This window comes from Arachis duranensis, chromosome 6 (genome assembly GCF_000817695.3).
Source record: "Arachis duranensis cultivar V14167 chromosome 6, aradu.V14167.gnm2.J7QH, whole genome shotgun sequence".
NCBI classification, from domain to species: Eukaryota; Viridiplantae; Streptophyta; class Magnoliopsida; order Fabales; family Fabaceae; genus Arachis; species Arachis duranensis.
The window spans coordinates 101,684,269-101,706,237 of record NC_029777.3 but is presented as its reverse complement, the minus strand read 5'-3'; the positions used below and the strand labels follow the sequence as shown (position 1 = coordinate 101,706,237).

Below are 21,969 nucleotides of genomic sequence, written 5' to 3'. Positions count from 1 at the left end.
AATAATATATATATATGCGAGCGGATCTCATCTGTTATTTTTTAAAATAATATTTATATATTTAAAGTTATATATAAAAAAAAAAGATTTGAGCTGATATCAGAATAATGCTTTAAAAAAAATTTTTACTAGATGAGATCCACTACGTTGATCAAACAAAAGATTAATCTCCTATCATATATCATATCTATATATCAGAATAACTATTTTGTAACCAAACAATTAAAATTTGGAATTTTGTTAACTAATTTTTTTTACCAAAAATAAAGAGATTCAAACTTGCAATCTCTAAATAAATATGAAAAAATTATGCCATTTGTATTATAGTTCGTTAGCACCAATATTTTTTAATATGTTATAAAAAAACTTAAAAATATTATTTAAAATTAAATTTATATCCCTTAAACCAAGTTTTTGTTACTATGGATGCCCCTCTTTTCTTTTTTTTTTTCAAACATTGGTAATTTATTTCTTACCTTTTTTATTTGTTCAAACATTATTCTTGTTACAGGGAAACCAAATGGTAAATTGAGCAAGAAAAAGAAATAGAAAAATTAAAAAAAAGAGGGGAAAAAGCGAATGTTGTAGCTGGATACAATAAAATGAGTAATGAATGTGGTTGTTTGAGGTGTCTGATAGTTCTGAAGTGTGGCAGAATAACATAAAACCGCCACATAAAACCCCTTCAATAAGATGAAAGTGGTTTTCATAGGGATCAGTGTTCTGATATAAAATCTTTGGCAGTTGATACAACCTTGTGCCCACACCTTATAACACCTTAAGAAAAGTACATACTGCTTCTTCTGCTTATGCCTCTGCCTCTTAGCTTTTACACACTTTTTTTTCACCTTGGACCACAACTCAATGGGCATCTCACTACAAATTTTGACTAAACTGCCATTTTAGTTCCAAAAGATTTAATTTTTAATAAAATAACATTCAAATATAATTTCAACTTGGTAAAATACTAAAATGTATCAATTACTTTTATAAATAATAAACAACCCATGTATTCTATCTATTTTTTATTAGTACATTTGAAAAATTATTTAAAAAGCATGTATAAAAATTTGAAAAGACATTTGATATGTAACCCTGTTTTCAATTTGTTTTTAAATTTTTTTATTTACATAAAAAATAGCTAAAAAATACTAATTAAAAAATCACCAAATTTAAAAAATAGACGAATCTCAATATTTTAGACAGGTTACATAAAAAATTACATCCAAAATAATTTATAGAGTTCTTTTGTAAATATATCTTTTTATCTTTGATATATATTGTCAAATTGAGATCATTTTTAACGGATCAAAACATTATTTTTCTCTTTTTCAACATCATTTCATCAAAAAATAATTTCTTAAAATATTAAAACAGTAATTTACCTCAAAATCTTTTAGATCTTTTATTAAATCTCCATTAAAAGATCAAATATTTTTTTACTGCTACAAAATTTGGCATTCATGAATCATATAAATGAATTAATATTAATAGTGATGCTACATGTATAAATATTTTTGTAACTAAGTCTAACTAAATTGATATAAATTTAGCGGAAAAAATGTGCACATAGATCATCATTTTTTTTTTCTAGGCTTTTACATTATAAAGATTTATAGATATAGCACAAAAATTTTTGCACATAACACAACTTAATAATATAGTATAGAATTTTTTACACATAACACATAAATTTTGGCTCTAAATATATTTTGTTAGTTAAGTGTGTCAACATTTTGAATATATAGTCTTCCAAAAATTTGTATGTTGCACAGCGAAATTTGTGTACTATGTATCAAGATTTTTATATTCTACACCAAAATTATGTACTTTGCATATTTTGTTGGTTGGGTGTCTATGTTTTGAACACATGGTCTTTAAAAAATTTGTGTTGTGCACCAAAATTTTTATATTGCTCATATTTTATTAGTTGTGTGTCAATATTTTAGATATGTAATTCTTTAAAAAATTTTGTACTATTTACTAAAATTTTTATACTGTATATTAAAATTTATGTACTCTAATTTTTTAAATATATATAAGAAAAGAAGAAGATGAAGGCGATGAGGACGACGACGATGATGATAACAAAAGAGGGTGAGGAGGAAAAAAAGGAAGAAAAAAGAAGGAAAAAATTAAACAACAACAAGATAGTGTTGGCGCCATGAAAAAGAAGACAGTGATAACAACAATGATGATGACGCTGGTGGCAGCAACAACAATGATAACGATATTAAAAAAAGAAGCACACAAAAGAAGAAAAAAAAGACATTGATAATATAAAAAAAAGAAAAACACACAATAACTTAATTAAAAATTTAGTTTAAAAAATGATTAAATCCCTAATTTTTCTCAAATATTAATTTTGTTCTGAAAAAATATAGCAATAACAATTTAATTCTGAAAACAAAGAAAATCACGTAGTAAATCATGCATTAGTTTGGTCTTACGTAAACTATAACTGATGACAATATCACATGATTATAATAAGTGAAAATTTGAATGTAAAGAAGTTTGAAATTGATTGTTAAAAGAAATAGTTACCAAGTACCAACACTAAATCCGAGGGCATCATTGACTACTAACAATAGTTTAATTAATTTTGATTTGCATCTACTACAGGCTGGGATTGGACCACTATTATGGTTGTTGTGTACATGCCTAGCTAGATGTAGATGCATGCCAACTCCATTCCATCAAATAAAGATGAGATGCATGAGACACTGATCCCTTCCTCTCTCTTTGTGTCTTGGTCCTTTTTATGGCCTTTGCCAGCTGCAATAGTTAATTGCTTATGGTACACCCCTATGGTATGGACCATCCTATGGGGGGCAGACATTGAAACCCTATTCCAACTATTAGTGTGGTCCTATAACTAACTTTCCAAAAACTATACTTATGCTGCATTTATTTTACTTTTACAAAATTACCCCTTTCAATTAGAGTTAAGCTATCAATTTAGTCTCTCTAATCTCAATTTATTACTTTACTTCTTTGTATTAGAAAAAATATACCAAGTTAATCTCTCACAAGAGAGAGTTAAAGGGAATTGAGACTAATTTGATGTACTTTTTTAAATTTCAACTATTAAAATAGTACAATTAAAATCTTAAGAAACAAAGTGACTTTAGAACTTAACTATGATCAAATTGATTACTCATAAATTATGTTATTTACTTTGCAGAATATAAAATTTTAGTATCCTTTATAATAATATCGTATATCATGAAAAAGTAGAACAATTTTAAGTTATTTTTCTAAATTTTAAATTTCATAAATTTAAATTGTAAAATAAGTTACTATTATATCAAAAATAATATTTTCAACAAATTATTATTGGTGTAAAAAAAAAAATATAACACCGTGTCGAAGCATATATATATTCGGTAAAAATAAACTCTTCGACAAATAAAAAATAAAACTAGAAAAAAAATTAGAACAATTATTAAATTACTTTTCTAAATTATGAAATATGTTATTGAAACTTACATTATACTTTATTGGATATAGTCCTTTTTTTTTCAAACTAAGTATAATGTGAAATGGTTATAAAGTGAAGTGTCTTTTATAGTAAGTGTATGGTCAGATTGGATATGGCTAAAATTTTGATCCGATCCGCAATTAAACTATTGAATTTGATTGGATCCAATATCAGTAGTTTTTAAGTTTGGATTCGATCCACACATTTGTGAATCAAATCAGACATTAGATATATCTGCAAAACAAAAAATATTTTTATTAAAAAATATTAATAATTTTTTTCTATTCTTTTAAATATGTCTACTTTTAAAATAATATTAAATATACTTTTTTTAAATAATAAAATTAAAATAATACAACATATATAATAATTATTAGTTGAAATAAAACATAGAAAGAATATTTATTTATTTATTTATTTTTGCAAATCTATAGTTACGTGGATATCTACATAACATATACAATCTGATCTTATTAGTGTGCGAATCCGATTTGATAACCATCGGATCTATATCCGTAATTTTCGAATCAAATTTAAATAAATAATAAAGATATATAAATCGGATTCGATCGATAGACATTTCTACTAAAAAATAAAGGATCCAATAAGGGAGTGAGAGTGAAGTGGGGGGAGAAAGAGCGTTTGTTTTGTGCCTTGTTTGTGAGTGTGAATGGTGCATTGATCCTTGTTGTACGACTTAGTATTAGTCGTTAAAATCACTAATAACTCCACCTCACAAAGTTTGTGAGACTCTGTGACTCATTTGTTGTTGGTTGGACCCAAAATACCAAAGCGAATGGATGAGTGATGAGGACTTATGGAGTGGACTCCACGTTGACAATTGACATTCCACCATTTTCCCCTTCCTTCTCTTCTCTCTGTCGTTTTCTTTCCATTTTCAATGTATTTGCTCGTTCTTTTGCTTCCCTATGTACTAATGTGGCAGCTTCTTAACACAAAAGAATTGTGTTATGGGATTAAAAAATACTATGTATATAGTAAAAATTAGTCATCAAATCAACAGTTATAAAAATATATGTGTTGTTTCATACACTTTTAATATATATTTTGTATTTTAATATGATTATATAGCATAATTGTATATAATATTATGCAATATCGTATTAATTGTTTACTTACCTTAAGTAGAGTTCACGTGTATTTGATGGTAAATATTATATATTTGAAGTACATTAAACTTGTATGGATGATACTTACACATACTAACAATGAATAGTTAGTGTTACTTTTAGTCCAAAGACAAATGGAAAGTCATTTTGGTTTCCAAGACTTTTTAAATTTGTTACTTATGGAAAAAAAATTTTTCACCAAAACCTAATTGCTACAATTTACTATTGTGACCAAAAATAAATATTAACCATGATAATAATATGGAAGTGAAGGGAGGAAAGGAAGCTATAGGAGTTGAATTTTGGGAATCTAGAGAGTTTAAATTGGGACATACTACTGAGTAGTGAGTACTAGTCCCCCCATGATTGAATGATAAGGAAATATAGCATTGATAAGGGTGAGTCTATCGCTGTTGTTGTGGTAAGACTTGGCTGTAAACAACTAACAAATGCGTTGATTGAATCACAAATAAATGGTTTTAAGGACTGAACAAGAATGGAAGGTTGCTGGCAGAGGATAAAATAAATGGCTTTAAAGATTGAACAAGATCGAAGGTTGCTGGCTTTTATATCTCAGAAGAGAAAATGGGGAAAAAAAAGAATGAAAGATCAAAGGATTTGAACCCGACGTGAATCGAACACGCAACCTTCTGATCTGGAGTCAGACGCGCTACCATTGCGCCACGGATCCTAGTGTTGTTTGTGATTGTGGAAATTTTATTTGTATTATATATTTATTTTAATTTCTTCTCCTCCCGAAAGAATCCGTTCATCGTATAGTGGGAGAAATTTATACTGGAGAATATCCTTTTTCATTCCTATTGTAAATAAAATGTGTAATGTAAGGTAAAAATATAAACTTTTTTACATTTGCAATGATTATTATATTTATTTTAAAAAAATCTTTTTTTTTTCCTTCCCAACACAAAAATTTTCCCGTATATTTAAGATTTCTCGAAATCTCTAAACAATTGAGACGAGCTTTTCTTTTTGGTAATTAAACGGGCCTAAGAAAAAACTCAACTCAAAAGTTAATATGATTCTTGAAGATATTTTTTTCCGAAAGAGATTCTTGATGATGTTAAAAGGGGTGATAATGAGACGACCTTTGGGGTTTACAACAAGGTAATGGGCTTCTGACAGAAACAAGGTAATGGGCTAGGACCAATATACATTAGTGGGAGAAGGATATTAAACACACCTTGCTAAGATCAAGCCAAAAAACAGACGTTGCTAATGGATTGATCTTTACACAGACCACAGTGGTGTGTAGGATTGCCACTTTACTCACTTGTAATATGTGAAAATGTATAAGAATTTTTGTCGACATTTTTTTTTTGATCCACTGGGTGTAAATTCATCGGAACAACCAACGATTATTCCCTAACTATGAATTTATGTGTATTTTTCACGTGGAAATTCATCTTTTGATACATAGGAAATTGGCTTCCAAGCGTGTTATATGTACCATGTTCTTAAGTATCGAACTCGAAAGTATATTAAAATAAAGAATTGAATCCAACGAACAGAGTGGTTGTTGCCCCAACAAGATTTTGTTGAATTTTTAGCAAAGGATATGTCCCTTCCCTCTAAATTTTTTTTTTGTGTTTCTTTTGTCCTTATTCACCAAAAAAAATACCACATTTGTAACCTTATATTTTAGACCGGGTTCTTTTAGATATTTGGATAATATTTTCAAGAATATGTACCCAAATAAGTCTCCAAAAAATTTTACATCAAAAATTTGTCTCTAACAAAATTTTATTACATTAAAATTTTTAAAATTTATAAAAATAAAACAAATAAATTCTTATCTTAATAAGACCCGTTGTTTTTACTTGATTAAACAAGTCCTCAAAAGTGTGATTAAAAAAAAATCTGTCTTCCTTTTGTAAAATTCAAAAACCTCTATAATAAAAAATTTTTAAAGACCAAAATATCCGATATTAAATTTCTTAATAACCTATTTAAGTATATACTCTATTTTCAATTTGCAATGAAGTCTTCTGTGATCTTTCAAACGTTTAAGTGCTTAACTATCACCTTTTAGAAAATCAAATCAACTGTTATGTTGACTCCCAAAAAAGACATTGATTAACTCTGATATTTTTTATATTGAAGAAATAGTTACACAATTCAAATCTCATTGTTATCAATATATTTGAGAGCCTTCCTGTTGCCTGTTGGAGACCATATATCTCAATGCCAACAAAAAGTATAATCAGTAACTCTTAACACGAACAACTATGGGGGCTGATTTGGATAAGCAATTACGCATGAGTGGAGATTACAAGAATAACTGTTAATGATTGCCATTCCCTGTAGATGATGACTAACAATTGAATCAATCAACTAAATTAGAAGAGAGAAGGGGTGGGGGAATGATGACCTTGGTTGGAGTTGGCTTGCTTAGACAAAATGTTCAGTTGGATATTCATGTTCGTATCCATTGTAGTCATAGTACAGTCTCTCCCCTTTTGATATATCTCTGTTAGCAATTAAAAGAACCCGGCATTCACCATTGACATCAAATCTCACACACTTCAGGTTCTGCTTCTTTTTCCCTTCCCTGCATGGAAAACAGCGCACTTCAATGTTTTATTTCTATCAAACATTTACGTTACTTAGATTCAAAAGATAATGTTACACTTCACATGGAGTGCAAAAGGTAATATCTGACTAATCTTGATAATCTAAATGCCTGTTGGAGCCCATATATAGTACAATGTTAGCATCTGACTAAACCACAATAAAAAGGATGAGTTTGTATACCAGACTATACTACTCGACCAATAAGGTGTTACATATAGCTTACTTATAGTTATAGGGGAAGCTTCTTGTACGGGAAAGTATATCATAGTTCTTGGTCCAAGATTCCTTATGAATCATGACCACTTAAATTTTGAACCAATGACAAAGATTTAAAATTTTTACTAATTATAAAATAATTATATTTATATTTAAATAATTTAAAAATTTTTATTTTAAAATTCCTTTTTTATCCTTTTTTTCTTTTTTTTTTCTGCAACACTACAAACATCAACGCGCCACCGCCAAAAAAAATTTTTTGCACCGATCATCATTTAAAAGTTGGGTTCATCTCCTTGCCTTGAATTTCATTCAAAGAACCACGCCACTACCCTGCTCCACTGCCTCACCGGAGCACTAACTCAGCATCTCCACCGCAGATCTCCTCCGCTCACTATCACCCCCTGTCAGCAGCACCTCACATGCTTCTTGCCCTTTCCGGTGCTGGCATCGCAGTGCTGCCCGAAGGGAACCATGACATCAGTTTCTGCCGCGCAGCTTTAGGGTCTCTAAGGAAGAGTTTCGGGATGGAGAAGATGTCAAAGTTTACAAGAGCGTGTTGGATCGAAAATACAAAAGAGAGACAATGATTTGGTTTGAAGTTTGAATGCATAACAAGAAGAACAATTTCACAAAGAAACAGAGAGCAATGATAGTGTTGGTGTTACCATTAATGCATAACCATTAATGCATTATGATGGAAGATGTTTAATTGAAGAGAAGATAGAGAAAAGGATAGCATAGACATTTCATAAGATTATTTTATATTTTTCTACGTGGATCATTAAGATCTAAAATTCTAGTTGGTCCATTGAAGTAAACTTTATAGTTCTTTTTACTGTAAATGCTAGATAGCAATCTTATTTTCTGTGTTTGGAGACTTGCCCCATTCAGTAACACCCCTGAGATAGAAGTAACATATATAGGCAGCAAAGAATAAGATTAAAGATTGATGAAACTTACGGTGTGTGGTTGTTTATGCCATTGATGAAGCGTGCTATATTGCTTCGTTTATCTGGACAGATGACAAGCGTTTGGGAGGGATTAGAAGCAGAAAGAAGTGTCATCATGCTATCCCCATCATCATTTTCCCTATTCTTTAAAAAGTCCACGTCTCCAACATATTCTGTGATTATGGTTAAATCTCTTATGAATCTATCTGCCTCAACAGTGAACCTGCGCAAACAGAATCTGAAAAATCAAGCTCAATAGAAAGGCAGAAATGTCAGTAAAGAGAAATGTTTCATAAACACAATCATCATTAATACTCCTCGGCGACATACTACCCATTCATCATATAAAGATCCCACATCCGATCTATGATGGATAAATGATATCACTGCATAAGTATGATGATGACTACATCACTAAAAATCAGTAATAAACTACCTGTGTGTGCAATTTTCAATTAAGGTAGTCGTAGTAATCATACTTGAAAGTTCACCTAAACTTGTGGAGCCTACAGAAGTACCTATAAAATCGTAAACTCGATAGAAGACCTAAACCAGTGAACTTACAAAAGTTTACCAGTTAACTAGAGTTTGATGAAGTTAAAGGTAGTCACTAGATGAATTATGGAATTTACATTTATTCGCACAACTAGTTTCAAGTTACCTTCCCAGTTCACCACTTATTACACTGCTAGCAAAGTGTTCAGTTATTTCCACTATTCATGAGAAGAGAAAATGCCAATTTATGTTTGTATATCTGCTTACCCTTCTAGAGGATCAAAAACAACCATGAGGGGTGGGCATTCTCCTCTTTTCATCATAGTTCTGCACAAGTTTAAAGTGTCTGTGTCTTCTTTTGATAAGACCTGAATTAAATACACAAATTTGTCTAAGTAGCAAATTCTAGATCAATAGGAAAATAAAGGAAAAGTAAAAAGAAAAATGAAGAAATACACACGTAGTCACTCTTTTTGCACAATTGAAGAATAAATTTGAGAATTACGAAATATGTCAAACTTGTGACAACTAACTCACAATAGCTTGGATTCACGCTGTCATACTAATGTTTTTTGGGTGCTTCAACTTTTGATTTTGAAATTTTAATATGCAGCAACTATTGTTACTCTTTTCTTATAGGTGGCAACTACTGTAACTCTAAGATTCTATTTAATTGTTTTCTTACGCCCTCTACTGTGTTATCAAATACAGTCTTACATAAGCCGTAAATTTCATATGCAAAATCTTGCTTGTGGCATTTATCTGTGAGATAACCTATCAATAGCTCAGAACAAGACATATTTAACAGGCAATGGAATGGCATTATAAAAAATAAGAGTGAAATTATCATTTCTCTACTTAATATTTATATGTTTCACTTAAAGTTGCAGCATTTACAAAGCAAATCATTCTACAGTTCCTCTGAGTTATGATGATTGCTTCCCAAACAGTTAAACAAGTGCAACAACTCAAATGGTATAAAGTCTACTATTTTGATAAACGGGATAGACAAAATGATTTTGCAACTTGTTACTTTGTTAGGCACATACTCCATCTCCTTTTCCCCCTCTCACTTTTCTTTTTTGGTGTGGTTCCACGTTTTAAGCCTGTCTAATTAAACAAATTCTTGAATGCAGAAAGTGATATTTAATACACATTAGTCAGCACTCATCAGCACCACAAGCATTACTAAGAAGAAAGTATAATGTATAATATTATTTTAAGATGAGGCCTGCACTATAAACCATACTTAACAGTGTCTCAATATAATTCTTCTATAGAGATAACAATTCCATAAACAAGCACAAAACACAATGACATACTTATCATTTCAATAGGATTTTCCAATTTTCACATTGCACGAAATTCAGAACAAATTCATCTAATTGACATTTTCACAAACATGTTACCTGCATCCCACCACTCTCCAAAGCAGGACAATTAGCAGATCTTGGCGCCATACCAGGAATGTAAGTAAGCTCATTGCTGAACACCGCTTTTGTCGCCATCAGTGCTGTAGCCAGCGATGCCATCTGCTCTAACCTTCTCTTAGGATCCTCGGTGGGAACGAACGGAAGAAGCTTCCTCTTCTTCTTCTTCAACAAAGCCACGCTGCTTCCCCGCTTCCGCTTCTTCCGAACATCTGTAACAACACAAAAACAAAATCAGAAGAAAAAAAAATAATACTAGTTCCAATTAGCTTCAAATCTTCACTTTCATAATAGAATACTACGCGCCATACCTTGAATTGAAGTTAAGGTTTCCTCCGAAGACCGTTTAATTCTAAAGAAGTCAATGATTTTGGTCTGAACAAGTGGAAATGCTGCATTAATCCAAACGAAAACGCAGAAGCTGTTAATTATTATAAAAATGAAAAAATAAAACTCTGAATCTAATAAAAATAGGACAACATAGTGTAGCTACGTAGATCTGGTACTGATAAAAAAATAAAATGAAATTGATCATGTAGCCGTCGGTTATTATGTAATTGAAAATTTAAGATTAAAAACTGTAGATTATTATTTGAGGCTATTGTTCAAATATTATGAATTTGTAGATCTGGTGCAGAAAAAGAAAAATAAGTTTGAAATTAACCAAAAAAGGGGAATATACATTTTGGTTTCTTGGTGTCACTGTGGGAACAAGAGGGGCAGAGCCAAGAGCCTTTGGGAACGGAAGGAAGGATAGGTCGGAGACAGAAGAGGTGGTAGCCTCGATCGCATTTGTCGCAGAGGAGAAGCTCCGCCGGGGAGTCGCCGGAGGAGCAATGCTCGCAGATGACGTCGTAGTCTAGGGCGGGCTTGGGAGCGTGGGTCCTTCTTCGCTTGAGTGACATGGTGTGTGTGGGAGAAGAAGAAGAAGAAGAAGAAGATAGATACAGATGCGAGAGAAAGAGAGAATGGTTATTTGTGCAGTGTAGAGTGTGCAAGTAATCGAATAATCATTTGGCGGGTTAATTTAGTTACGCGCCAAATTGGGTCTTCGCGCCAATAAAAAAATATTTTTTTTTTAATGATAAAATCTTTTTTTTGTAAGATTTGAGTTAGGATTTAGAGATTTTGGATTGGGGATTAAGATTTAGAATTTGTTGTTGAGAATTTAGGGGTTTGGAATTTAGCAGCTAAGGTTTATAATTTTTCAAATACATTTTTTTCAAAATATAGATTCTATTTTTATTAATTTTTTTTATTTTATTAAAAAAATCTATAAACTTATATCTTTACCATATAATTTACCGTGATGATTTCTTACTTCTTTTGTCTTTCTCATCTACTTTTTAACTTTTCTCTTTTGATTTTCATTTACTTCCTTCATTTCTCTATTTTCTTTTTATTATTTTTCTTCTTGCCCATCAAACCCTTCATATTTCGTCATTATTTCTCTCTATTTAATCATCTTTATCAATGGCTATGGTAACTAGTTGGTTTTTTGGACCTTATATTTGAATATGGTAATGAAGTATACTGATGGTTTCGTATATTTTTAGTCTAAACTATTATTTTATTAATGATAATATATATATAATATTTTATGAATTTTACTGTTGGATACGATTTACGATTCAACTACCTGATGATAACCAATTTAATTTAGATTTGCTCTTACTCGATTATATCAGGCTTAATTTAAATTTAAAATATCTAAAATTACTACTAAATAAATTTTAACAATAAATCAAACTGAAATATGGTCTAAATACAAAAATCTATTATATATTCTATTATTCTATTATATATTTTTAATTTTACAACTAAAATATGTCATATGTCTCTTTTTATTGTAATCAGAATCAAATATTTTTCTCTAAAATTAAGAAATTCTTCTCTCCTCCTTACTAATTTTACAATCAAAACGTGCCACATGTTACTCTCTCATTGTAATTGAAATTAAATATTTCTCTCCAAAATTAAACAATTCTTCCCTTCTCCATACTAATTTTACAACAAAAATGTGACACATGTCACTCCCTCATTGCAATTAAAATCAAATTTTTCCCTCCAAAATTAAAGAGTTTTCCCCTCCTCTATCCTCCTTTCTCTATCTCTCTCATTCCTTCAACCACTCCATCTATTTTATATATCATTATTAATATTTAATATCAATAACTAATTACTAATTTTTACAATCAAAATGTACAACATGACATTCTTTAATTGCATTAAAATTAAAATTGAAATATACCTATATTATGTATTATATATTACTATCTAATTTAATAATCAAATGTGTGTCACATGACACTCTTTTATTAAAATTGAGCTAAAATATTTTTCTCTAAAATTAATAAACTCCCTTCCTAAAGTCTCTCATCTATCTCTCTCTATTTTTTTTATTTATCTCTACCATTTTTACTATATATATAATCTATATATAATTTATATTTTATATTAGTAATTTGACAAATTAAAATATGTCATCCGATATTCTTTTATTATAATTAAAATAAATTTTTTCTTCCAAAATTAACAAACTCTTGTAAGACTCAGAACTTTTGAAAAATCTTATTATGATCAAGTCTCAAATCATATGGTTATTTGCAGCCTTAATTTCAGAAATTATTTTATTAAAGATATTTAAGGCAAGTTTTGATTTATTGAATTTGAGATGAGTTATGATTATTACCCAATTTTATAATTATTGGATTATTTTCTATATTCAAGTTATAAGTTGGTAGTTGTGAAATAATAAGGATTTTTATATGATTTGGATTAAATAATTGATATTTTAAATATTGATACAGCTATTTTGAAAAATAGAGAAATTAAGTATATTATTTCTAATTATTTGATTTGGGCATTTTATTGAAAGTAATTTGTAAAAATTGATGAGCAAATAGTATTTTCTATATACATATAGTGTTGGATTTAATTTGGATTTCAATTACTATATTATTCCCAATTTTATATAAAATTACTATATTATCCCTATTTTTAATTGAAATGACAAAACTACCCCTAGCTTAACCCTAACCCTAATTTTGATACACCACCCTAAAAAAAACCCTTCTCTTCATGCTGCGCAGCCAACAGCCTCTCCTTCATCCTCTTTGCTGCGCAGCCTTGTGATAAACACAACACACACACACCCACGAGGCACTGTTGGTCACGGAGAAAGGGAAGAGGAGAGGAAGCAGTCGCTCCAGTGTATAGGGTTGCACCACCATCACGTCGCCGCCGTCGTGGAGAGAGAGAGAGAGAGAGAGAGAGAGAGAGAGAGAGAGAGAGAGAGGCGCCGTCATCCTCGTCGCTGGAACCGCAAGGAGCGTCGCCGCCGAGCCCGTCACCGTGTCGTTGTCTTCATCGACGCCAGTTTAAGAGAGATGCGACGGAGAGAGAGAAAGGGCCCGCAGAAGGGAAGCGTCGCCGTTCCCTGAGGCCGCACCATCGTCGCTGTCCATGGTGACCCACGAGCCGAGAGTGCAAGCGCGGGTGGAGGGTGGCACTGTTGTTGCCACTGTTTCTCCCAACGGCGCTGCTATCACCACCGTGAATCGCAATCCGGAGAGGGAGGAGATGCGAGCCATGACCGGAAGGGAGAATACGCCATATCTGGAAGCCGCCGTCGTCCTCTCTGCGCCACCCTCGTCCTTGCCACAGGGTCAGCCGCTGTCATGTATGGCAGAGCCAGAAAGAGAGAGTTCGGGAGCAGAGCAAGAGAGAGAGAGATTTGAGGCTGGGTTGGGAGTCCAACCACCGTGTTCAGCCGCCGTTTGTGTCGCCGGCGCCGCCTCGGTCGGAACTGCCGCCGTCAGAAAAGGGTTTTGGTCGCCAGGAGTGGTTCTGCGACTCTCGGGACCACCGCCGGAGCTTCTGGCTACTTCTGCCGTCGCCGGAAAGTTGCCGATAAGGATTTTATTTGAGGTTTCTGCCTTTTTGGTTTTCGAGGTGGTTTTGATGTTGCACGGTTTTTATAGTTGATCCACCGGAGTTTCTGGCCGCCGCTGGAGCTGTTGCCGGAGCCAGTTTGAAATTGCAGCTGCTTCGTGTTGTTATTACGGTAAAAAATTATGTTTCGAAAAGCCTCGCGTTAGTTTTCGGTTGTGTTTGGTTAATAAATGAGTTTTGGTAACGTGGGGTCGAGTCCTGATTATTATATGTTGCGATTAGTGTTGCTATAGTTATTGCGAAAGTGGCTGGGAGCTGAGGTTTTGGTTGTCGGTGATTTCGAGTTGAGGCGGAAAGGACTCTGTGAGATGTCTGGGTTATGGAATTTGCGTTGAGGTAGGGGCGCTTTCCAAAAATTATAGTTTATTATTGGAATTATTATATATGGATACTGATGTGAAACAATGTAGTTGGTGATTGTATAAGCCTTATGTGATGTTGATTGTCCTGGATGAATGTAATTATATGTTGAATGGATTATTGTTTGGTTTTGATGAATGGATTGTTGTATGGTTTTGTGATACGAGATGCTTTTGAAGTTAATTCTTTTAAAGCTTTGAAATCGGGTTAATCCGTTGTGAATTGATTTGAGTTGAGTTGATTTTCTGGATAATGTGGGAAGTAGAATGCACTTTTGAATTCAGTCTGGTTTACTTTATTTGACTTGATTTGGACAAACAATTTGTTACTGAGCCGTTACTTTAAAGCTTTGGAAATGAGTTAAATTGGTTTATACTGAGTTGATTTTGAAATGGTTTCCTTGAGATACGCCACTGAGGCGATGGTTGGATTTGGCTTGCTTTTGAATTGATTACTGATTTTGAGCTGTTGAAAAGGAATGAGGAACGGTTTAGTTGGGACCCGAATCGGGTGGCAAAGTCCAAATTTTAGGGAAGATGTTACCGAAATTTCTATAAAATTCGATGCTTTATTTGAAATGTTATTTGAGAAATTTTGAGTTTAATGCCTTTCCTATTTACTTGGAGGATTGTGAATTTAGGGCTTCTTTTATTATCTTTACTTAGATCAATTATGAAAAATGATGAAGCTATGCTTTGAAAGAATTACTGAAAAGAGAATCATGATTCTCCTTATTTTCCAAGAAGAATAGTATGTCTTTGGATACAAGTTATTCAAAAGAGAATTTTGCCTTGAGGCTGTTTTAAAAGGTAAAACGGGTTTATGTTTTTCTCTATTAAACATAAAGGGTGTTCATTTGGAAGAGTTTTTGTGATTTTAAAAGGAATTAGATTTCGACTGATGAACCTCATTATTTTGACGTTTTGAATAAGATTCAGAGTACCCTTTGAACTCTAGTTTAACACAACAAAAATGATTCTCTTAGCAGTTTGAAACGCTTCAGATTTAATTATGGAATTGAAGCCGGTTTTGTTTAAGTAAAGGAAATGGCTTTGAAAGAGTAATTGATTACACGACTCGGATTGGCTTAAATCCTATTTTACTACTCAAATCAGGAAGCCAATGTTTTTAATGAATTTATAATGAACTTGGCGAAATGAGTTATGTTATTCTCCCCTAAAGACTTGGGACTCTCCTGAGAAACTTTTGTTATAAAATCCCATTGATGGATGTGTGATTTTGAATACTTTGAAATAAATCCTTAACTTGTCATGGTTTTGGAAGTTTTGGAAAGATAATGCCGAGAGTGGCTTTGTTTTAAAAAGAGAACTCACTTTGAGTAAATTTGGCTTATGAGCCTGAGATGATTTGAGAAATGAGATCTTTAAAGCCAAGGCTGAAAAGAGTTAAAATTTGATTTCAAAGTGAAATGGCTTGAGAAAAGTGAGTTATGGCTTAAATGCCGATTTTATGAATTTGATGATGTTGAATGATAGAAGTATTGTTTTTGTTATGGGCCAGAATGGCTGTGTATGATTATGAATATTGGCTGGTTCTGGATTGAACCGTGAGCCGGAATGGCTGTGTGTAATATTGACTTATGGCTGATTGCCGAATGAGTTATAAGCCGTATGGCTGGCTATGAATTATGAATTTAAGCCGAATGGCTGAGATGAAAGTTGTAAGCGAGTATGCTTGTGTTTTCTCTCTGGTTGTAAGGGTGACAGGACACCGATACCCTCTAATGGCGACAGGGCACAGATACCCTTTAATGGCGACAGGGCGCAGATACCCTCTAATGATATTAATGTGCAACAGAGAGACTGTGTCCGGGTTAGCTACCGGACACGTCGGGTTGGCTTGGTAACTGATAGATGATATCATCAGCCACTAGGGACAGGCATGCATCATATGCATCTATGTGACATTGTTTGGGTATGCATATAGTACTCAGTTTGCCTATGTGATTATCTGCTAGTTGTTCTACTTGCAATAACTGTTTGTTTGTGTTTGTATCTTCCTCCTTGTGTTTGCATCTGGAACTCTGTTGGATTGTGGTGGATTGGTTGTGGTTGGATTGTTTGGGCCTAAGGCCGTCGTTGGAATGAGATGAACTGATGGTTGATTTCGATTTTGTGTTTCTGGTTTGGAATAAAATATGAAAGACTATTTTGGTTCGGTATAGATAAACCGTTTTGAAGGGGAGCCTCGGAGCAGCGGATGAGTTGTCTCCACGTGACCTCAAGGTCACGGGTTCAAGCCGTGGAAACAGCCACTGATATAATTATCAGGTTAGGCTGCGTACATTACAACCTTGGTTGCGGCCCTTTCCCGGACCCTGCGTTAAACGCGGGACGCTTGTGCACCGGGTTGCCCTTTTTATAGATAAACCGTTTTGAAAGACTTTTGAGTTTTTGAGAATTGAATGGTTTCTTTTTTGAAAAAAGGATTTCAGATTTCTCTTTTATTGTAAACCGTTGTTTTTGAAAAGAGGCATAAGACGGTTATTAATCACTGGTACGATTTATCTTCATGTATCCTATTACAGTAATTCCCAAAAACCCTCTACTGAGAACCCTTTCGAGGATGATGTTCTCACCCCCTACATTTTCCCCTTTCAGGATATGGGCGCTGAAGTCACGAAAAGTTTATTTAGTTATTGTTGTGATGTTTTGTATTGTTTTAGTTATGGTTTATTTGTACCCTTGCCTTTATCTTCATATATTATGTAAGAGGGATAGGAATTGTATTGGATAATGTTTGTAATATTATTTATATATATGTATGTATATATATATATGGATGTACTCTTTATGAGTTTCTGTAAGTTATATGGTATGTTTGGATGTACGTTGTGTAGCAAAAGTATTTTTGGGAGTGGTTTTGCGGTTTAAAGTTTTAAACAGGCTCATATTTTAGTATTAAATAGTATAAGTGTCGTTGTAATGTCCGAGTTATCAGAGTCGCGCAGCCGGAAGCGTGAGCTTTGGTAGTTAGGGTGTTACAACTCTCACTCTCATTTTTCATCTTTATCTTTCTCTATCTTTTTTTCTCATTCTCTGTTTTTTTCTACCTTTTTGTTCTACAGGAAACAAAATTAACAAAATAATATAATTCAAATAAAAAATATTATTATTATATACTTATTTTTTTAATTTTTTTATTTAGTTTTAAATTTTCACCGTTTATCTTTTTAATCTATATTTTTATTTTTCTTCTTTCAAATATTTATTACAATATAATTTGGAGAAAATACTAATGTTATAATTAAAAGTTAGAATCAAGATTCAATTATTTAAACAAATAGTTTTGAGTTAATTTTATAACTATCCGTATAATTTTTTATGCTAATATCTAATTATATTTATATATAGAAAGAGAGAAAAAAATATTATTTTTAAATAACAAGTATAAAAATTAATATTTCTATTTGTGCAACAGAGTTAAAACCTAATTAAATGTAAAAGTTTACATGTTAAATTGTTTTAAATTGTAGATAACGAATGTTAAAATTAATTATTAAAAAATAGATTTTTTCATATAAAAATAATAACTAAAAATCTTATTATTTGATTTTTAATCTATAGATACAATGGTCTTTTTAGCCAAAGACTTTTGTCAACAGGGACGGACATAAGGGGGCGAGTGGAGGCCTCGGCCCCCAACTTTTTTAAAAAACATTAATAGTAATAAGTTATTATGTATAATTTAATTTAAAAAAATATTTAGTATTTAGTATAGTATAAATAAAATTTCAGTCTAATTTAAATATTAATAATTTTTAATATCTAAAAAATAAGTAACAATATTAAAAAAATTTGTAAAAGATATTATGACTAATATTTTTTAGTTAAAAAAAAAATTCTAATCTCATCAAGTGAATTCTTTTTCTTCTTGTGACTGTCTTTTTTTTATTCATTTGTTATTAATTCTCTCTGTTTCAACTGCTACAACTAAGAGATCTTTTTCGACTATAAATATTGTGGAAAATAACTCAAACAAAATGACAGATGAATTTCTTACTAATTGTCTTTTAATTATATTGAAAAAAAATTGTTGAAAAATTTGACACAAATTCTATTATCGATGAATTTTATGATATGAAGAATCGACTACTTCGTTAGTAAAAAACACACACATATTTTTTACTTTAAAATATATTCTCTATTGGTATATTTTTGTAATGCATCTTATATAATTTTTTACATAATTTTTAATCTTATATGTATTATTGGCCCCATGATAACATTTCTGGATCCGTCCCTGTTTGTCAACCTACGACTTATTTTGTAAAAGTAGTTTGATTTTATAAAACTTTTGTGTCATGCATAATCTATATCGTCGGAACAAAGTGAAACGTAGTTTTAAAAAATGTATATTTCCGTAATGTTATTATGGGTAAAAATACTAGTTAATACTAAATTTATATCTTTACTTAACTTAAAAAACACTATTAGACTTCTTGCTGTCCTAATTTAGCCCTATAGATTTTGTCTTTTCTCCTTTGTTTAACAATTAATGTATTTCCTTGTGTACGAGCACGGTCAAGTTTCCAAAATTCTCTTTGAGTTTCTTTGCATGTGCTTTAGTGATGGACCTTTTGAAAGTGTAAAATATTCATTCTGCCCTTTAAGAATTTGTCACGCCAATAAATTGCTGCATGCATAAATCGATATTCGAACTCCTAATACTTACTTAATATCGAACGAGTAAACCGACCGTTCGACCATATCTTAGATTTTTCAGAGTTAAAAATAACTCATATCTTCATCAAAGGGTTTGTTCTATACTAAATTTTATAAATTAAATGATAATTTGATTGATATAGTATTTTAATTATTTTTTAAATTACAAATAAAAAATCAAAGAAAAGAAATGCTCTACCTCAATTTTCTAATGCAACACTTCAAAAAATCATTCCACTTCTTCTATTCACACACAAGTTTTTCAAAAAACTCAAAAAATTTTATTCATCAAAATTAAAAAAATGGTTACAAAGTTTAGAGACTTTTTTATCTCTTAGTTTTAAAACACTAACTCATAAATTCACCAAGACAAATTCATCAAATAATTAAGCCTAAAATAATAAAGTAAAATAAATACTAATAACAAAGTGATGTATATTGATTTAGCTTAACTAATGGGAGTATTTCATGCAACTTAAAAATAGTAAGACATTTGATTTTTCATTATCGTTAACTAATGTCTTGATGAATTCTTAATACATATATTGAACAAACGATTTAGTCATATTTGTAAAATCTTATTTTATTTTCCTAAATAGTGGTCTTGTAATTAGACTAATTATTAGATGTCAGTTTTCAATTTGTCCAACAGAATTTGTATCAAAAAATGAGGAGGAAAATTATAAAATTCAAATGTAGGGTCTTAATTTGCATCAAATCTAGCATCGAAATAATTCAAATATAATGTGAAGTTCTTTAAGTAAAACGATGCATTTCATTTAGTTGATTTATTATCAAAAAATTCGAGCGTAATATTTTGTGCCAATTATACGAATTTTATGTCTTATTTTAATTAGTGTCAAATTTAAGCATTAGAATATGTAATTCGACGATAATTATTAGTGAAAATGACCATGAGCCCAATAGTAATTCCAACAATAATGCACACATTTCTTGTAGTGTGAGTTTTTAGACTTGGAATCCAAGTTTTGAAAAAATTAATAGAGAATAATTGAATCTTAATCCACATTTCATGGAAATGATTGCAATAAAAATATTTGTTTTTTGAAGGTTTGGAGATATAGAATGGAGTGGTCATGTTGTCTCCATTTTTTGGATTTGACTGATTCTATATTAGCTAATTTATCCATCCCCAAAATTTGAACAAGAAGAGGTACTTGTTGCTATGTGATCAAGCTTCTCAAAAATTGGGGCAATGGTGGTTTTAGTGAGGATGAATAATGCCATAGAAAAAAGACTTTAGATACTTCTAAAAGTTATTGAAGAGTTTTTGAGAAGCAAAAAACACAATCAATGAACGAAATAAAGTAAAAGAAAAGGAAAGAGAAAAACGCACTCTTATTTTTAAGTATTATTAATATATTATTTTGGAGTTTAATAATATCATAAATCGAGTTAAGCCTCACTTTGATTCTGATATTGATAAGTTACACTGATTTAATTCCTAACTTTTCAATTGCTATAATTTGATCTTTTGGATTAAAAAAGTGCACTAATATAATCTTTCGTGTATTTTTTTGTCATCAAAACTCAATGCAGTTAGTGATGTGATTTAAGTATTGCCACACTAAACATATTAAAATGACGTCGTAAAAAAAGATATTAAATAATATTGTTTGAGAATTTGAATAATCTTGTCATCATAACCAAGTTCTTTGTCATAATCCTCAAACGACATTGTTTAAAGTCTTCTATAACGCCAAAATGTATATGACTTCATTTTAATATGTATGTAATAAGATTTGAGCCATGTTACTAACAGCGTTAAGTTTCGGTAAGAAAATATACATGAAAGACTATATTAATGTATTTATTTAAATTTAGAAATTAAATTATAATAATTAAAAAATAAAAAACTAAATTAATGTAACTCGTGAATTTGAGAAACTAAAGTACTAGGACTTAACTTTATATAATGTGGTATCTGAAAGCTAACAAGAAAATCAATTTTAACGACAAATGAATCTTTTTTAATTTGCAATTCACTAAGCAGTTAGCAGCTAGCAGTTAGCACAATTACTTTTGGTGCGTCATATTGGCCAAGTTGCATTATTTTTAAATACAAAATAATAATATAATGTAACGTGAGCATATGATTAATAAGAAAGTCAACTTCAAGAAATCAACCCTTTAATTTTCAATCCTATAAGCTCATTTATTCTCGCGACCCAGTTTCATTATTTTAAAGCCTTTAAGTTGGAGTAGGCTACTATAAATTGGAGTTCGGCATATGAAACTTTTAGTAGGATCCAAACATGGTACAATACAAGCTAATAATAATCACTTTTATGCTTATTCTGCTGATGTCTGCGCCTTCTTATCTCGTTGGTACGTACCTCTCTTCTCTCTCTCTCTCTCATAGATAACCATACAAATTTTATAACTTTAGCCATATATAAAATTATGAATCTCTTTATTTTGGATTAATATTTTTATTCAGACGGTAGAGTTGTATCTATAAGAGATTCTAATTCTCATTTAATAATGATCTAAAAGTTAAAGATTAAGAGTAGATATCATGAATATATAAATAAATTATTTTATTTTATTTATATAAACAAGATGATTATACATGTTACAATGATGGATACATAGAAACTTTGGTGAATTAGAATTTGGATAATTAAAAAATTTATAAGAGCTTTGTATAAG

General features: G+C 31.0%; 2 protein-coding genes and 1 non-coding gene across 5 annotated transcripts; 1 reads left to right on the top strand and 2 right to left on the bottom strand.

The window, feature by feature from the left end:
- Positions 1–5,230: 5,230 nt before the first annotated feature.
- Positions 5,231–5,302, bottom strand: TRNAW-CCA (transfer RNA tryptophan (anticodon CCA)). Its single transcript has one exon. It is a non-coding gene; the product is annotated as a tRNA-Trp (tRNA).
- A 1,448-nt stretch (positions 5,303–6,750) lies between these two features.
- On the bottom strand, positions 6,751–11,240 carry LOC107495147 (histone-lysine N-methyltransferase ATXR6). Of its 2 annotated transcripts, none has more exons than XM_052263380.1 (6): positions 10,980–11,240; positions 10,609–10,689; positions 10,277–10,509; positions 9,135–9,235; positions 8,383–8,610; positions 6,751–7,180 (listed from the first exon to the last, which is right to left on the bottom strand). In XM_052263380.1, the coding sequence occupies exons 1-6, from the start codon at positions 11,200–11,202 to the stop codon at positions 7,021–7,023; spliced, it is 1,026 nt and encodes a 341-aa protein (XP_052119340.1). In that variant the 5' UTR covers positions 11,203–11,240; the 3' UTR covers positions 6,751–7,020. The 2 variants fall into 2 exon arrangements, with proteins under 2 accessions (XP_052119340.1, XP_015971727.1); XM_016116241.3 differs by having other exon boundaries at positions 8,383–8,595.
- Positions 11,241–13,393: 2,153 nt separating this feature from the next.
- LOC127748366 (uncharacterized) lies at positions 13,394–17,359 on the top strand. 2 transcript variants are annotated; one of them, XM_052262707.1, is made up of 2 exons: positions 13,394–14,587; positions 17,233–17,359. In XM_052262707.1, the coding sequence occupies exon 1, from the start codon at positions 13,763–13,765 to the stop codon at positions 14,282–14,284; it is 522 nt and encodes a 173-aa protein (XP_052118667.1). In that variant the 5' UTR covers positions 13,394–13,762; the 3' UTR covers positions 14,285–14,587; positions 17,233–17,359. The 2 variants fall into 2 exon arrangements, with proteins under 2 accessions (XP_052118667.1, XP_052118668.1); XM_052262708.1 differs by lacking the exon at positions 17,233–17,359 and adding an exon at positions 16,797–17,225.
- Positions 17,360–21,969: the final 4,610 nt, after the last annotated feature.

Coding starts and splice junctions, on each gene's coding strand:
- LOC107495147 (XM_052263380.1), bottom strand. CDS start 11,202: ATGTCACTCAAGCGAAGAAGGACCCACGCTCCCAAGCCCGCCCTAGAC. Junction 10,510..10,608: donor AACCTTAACTTCAATTCAAG/GTATGGCGCGTA, acceptor GTGTTGTTACAG/ATGTTCGGAAGAAGCGGAAG. Junction 8,611..9,134: donor GTTTTTGATCCTCTAGAAGG/GTAAGCAGATAT, acceptor TTGATTTTTCAG/ATTCTGTTTGCGCAGGTTCA.
- LOC127748366 (XM_052262707.1), top strand. CDS start 13,763: ATGGTGACCCACGAGCCGAGAGTGCAAGCGCGGGTGGAGGGTGGCACT.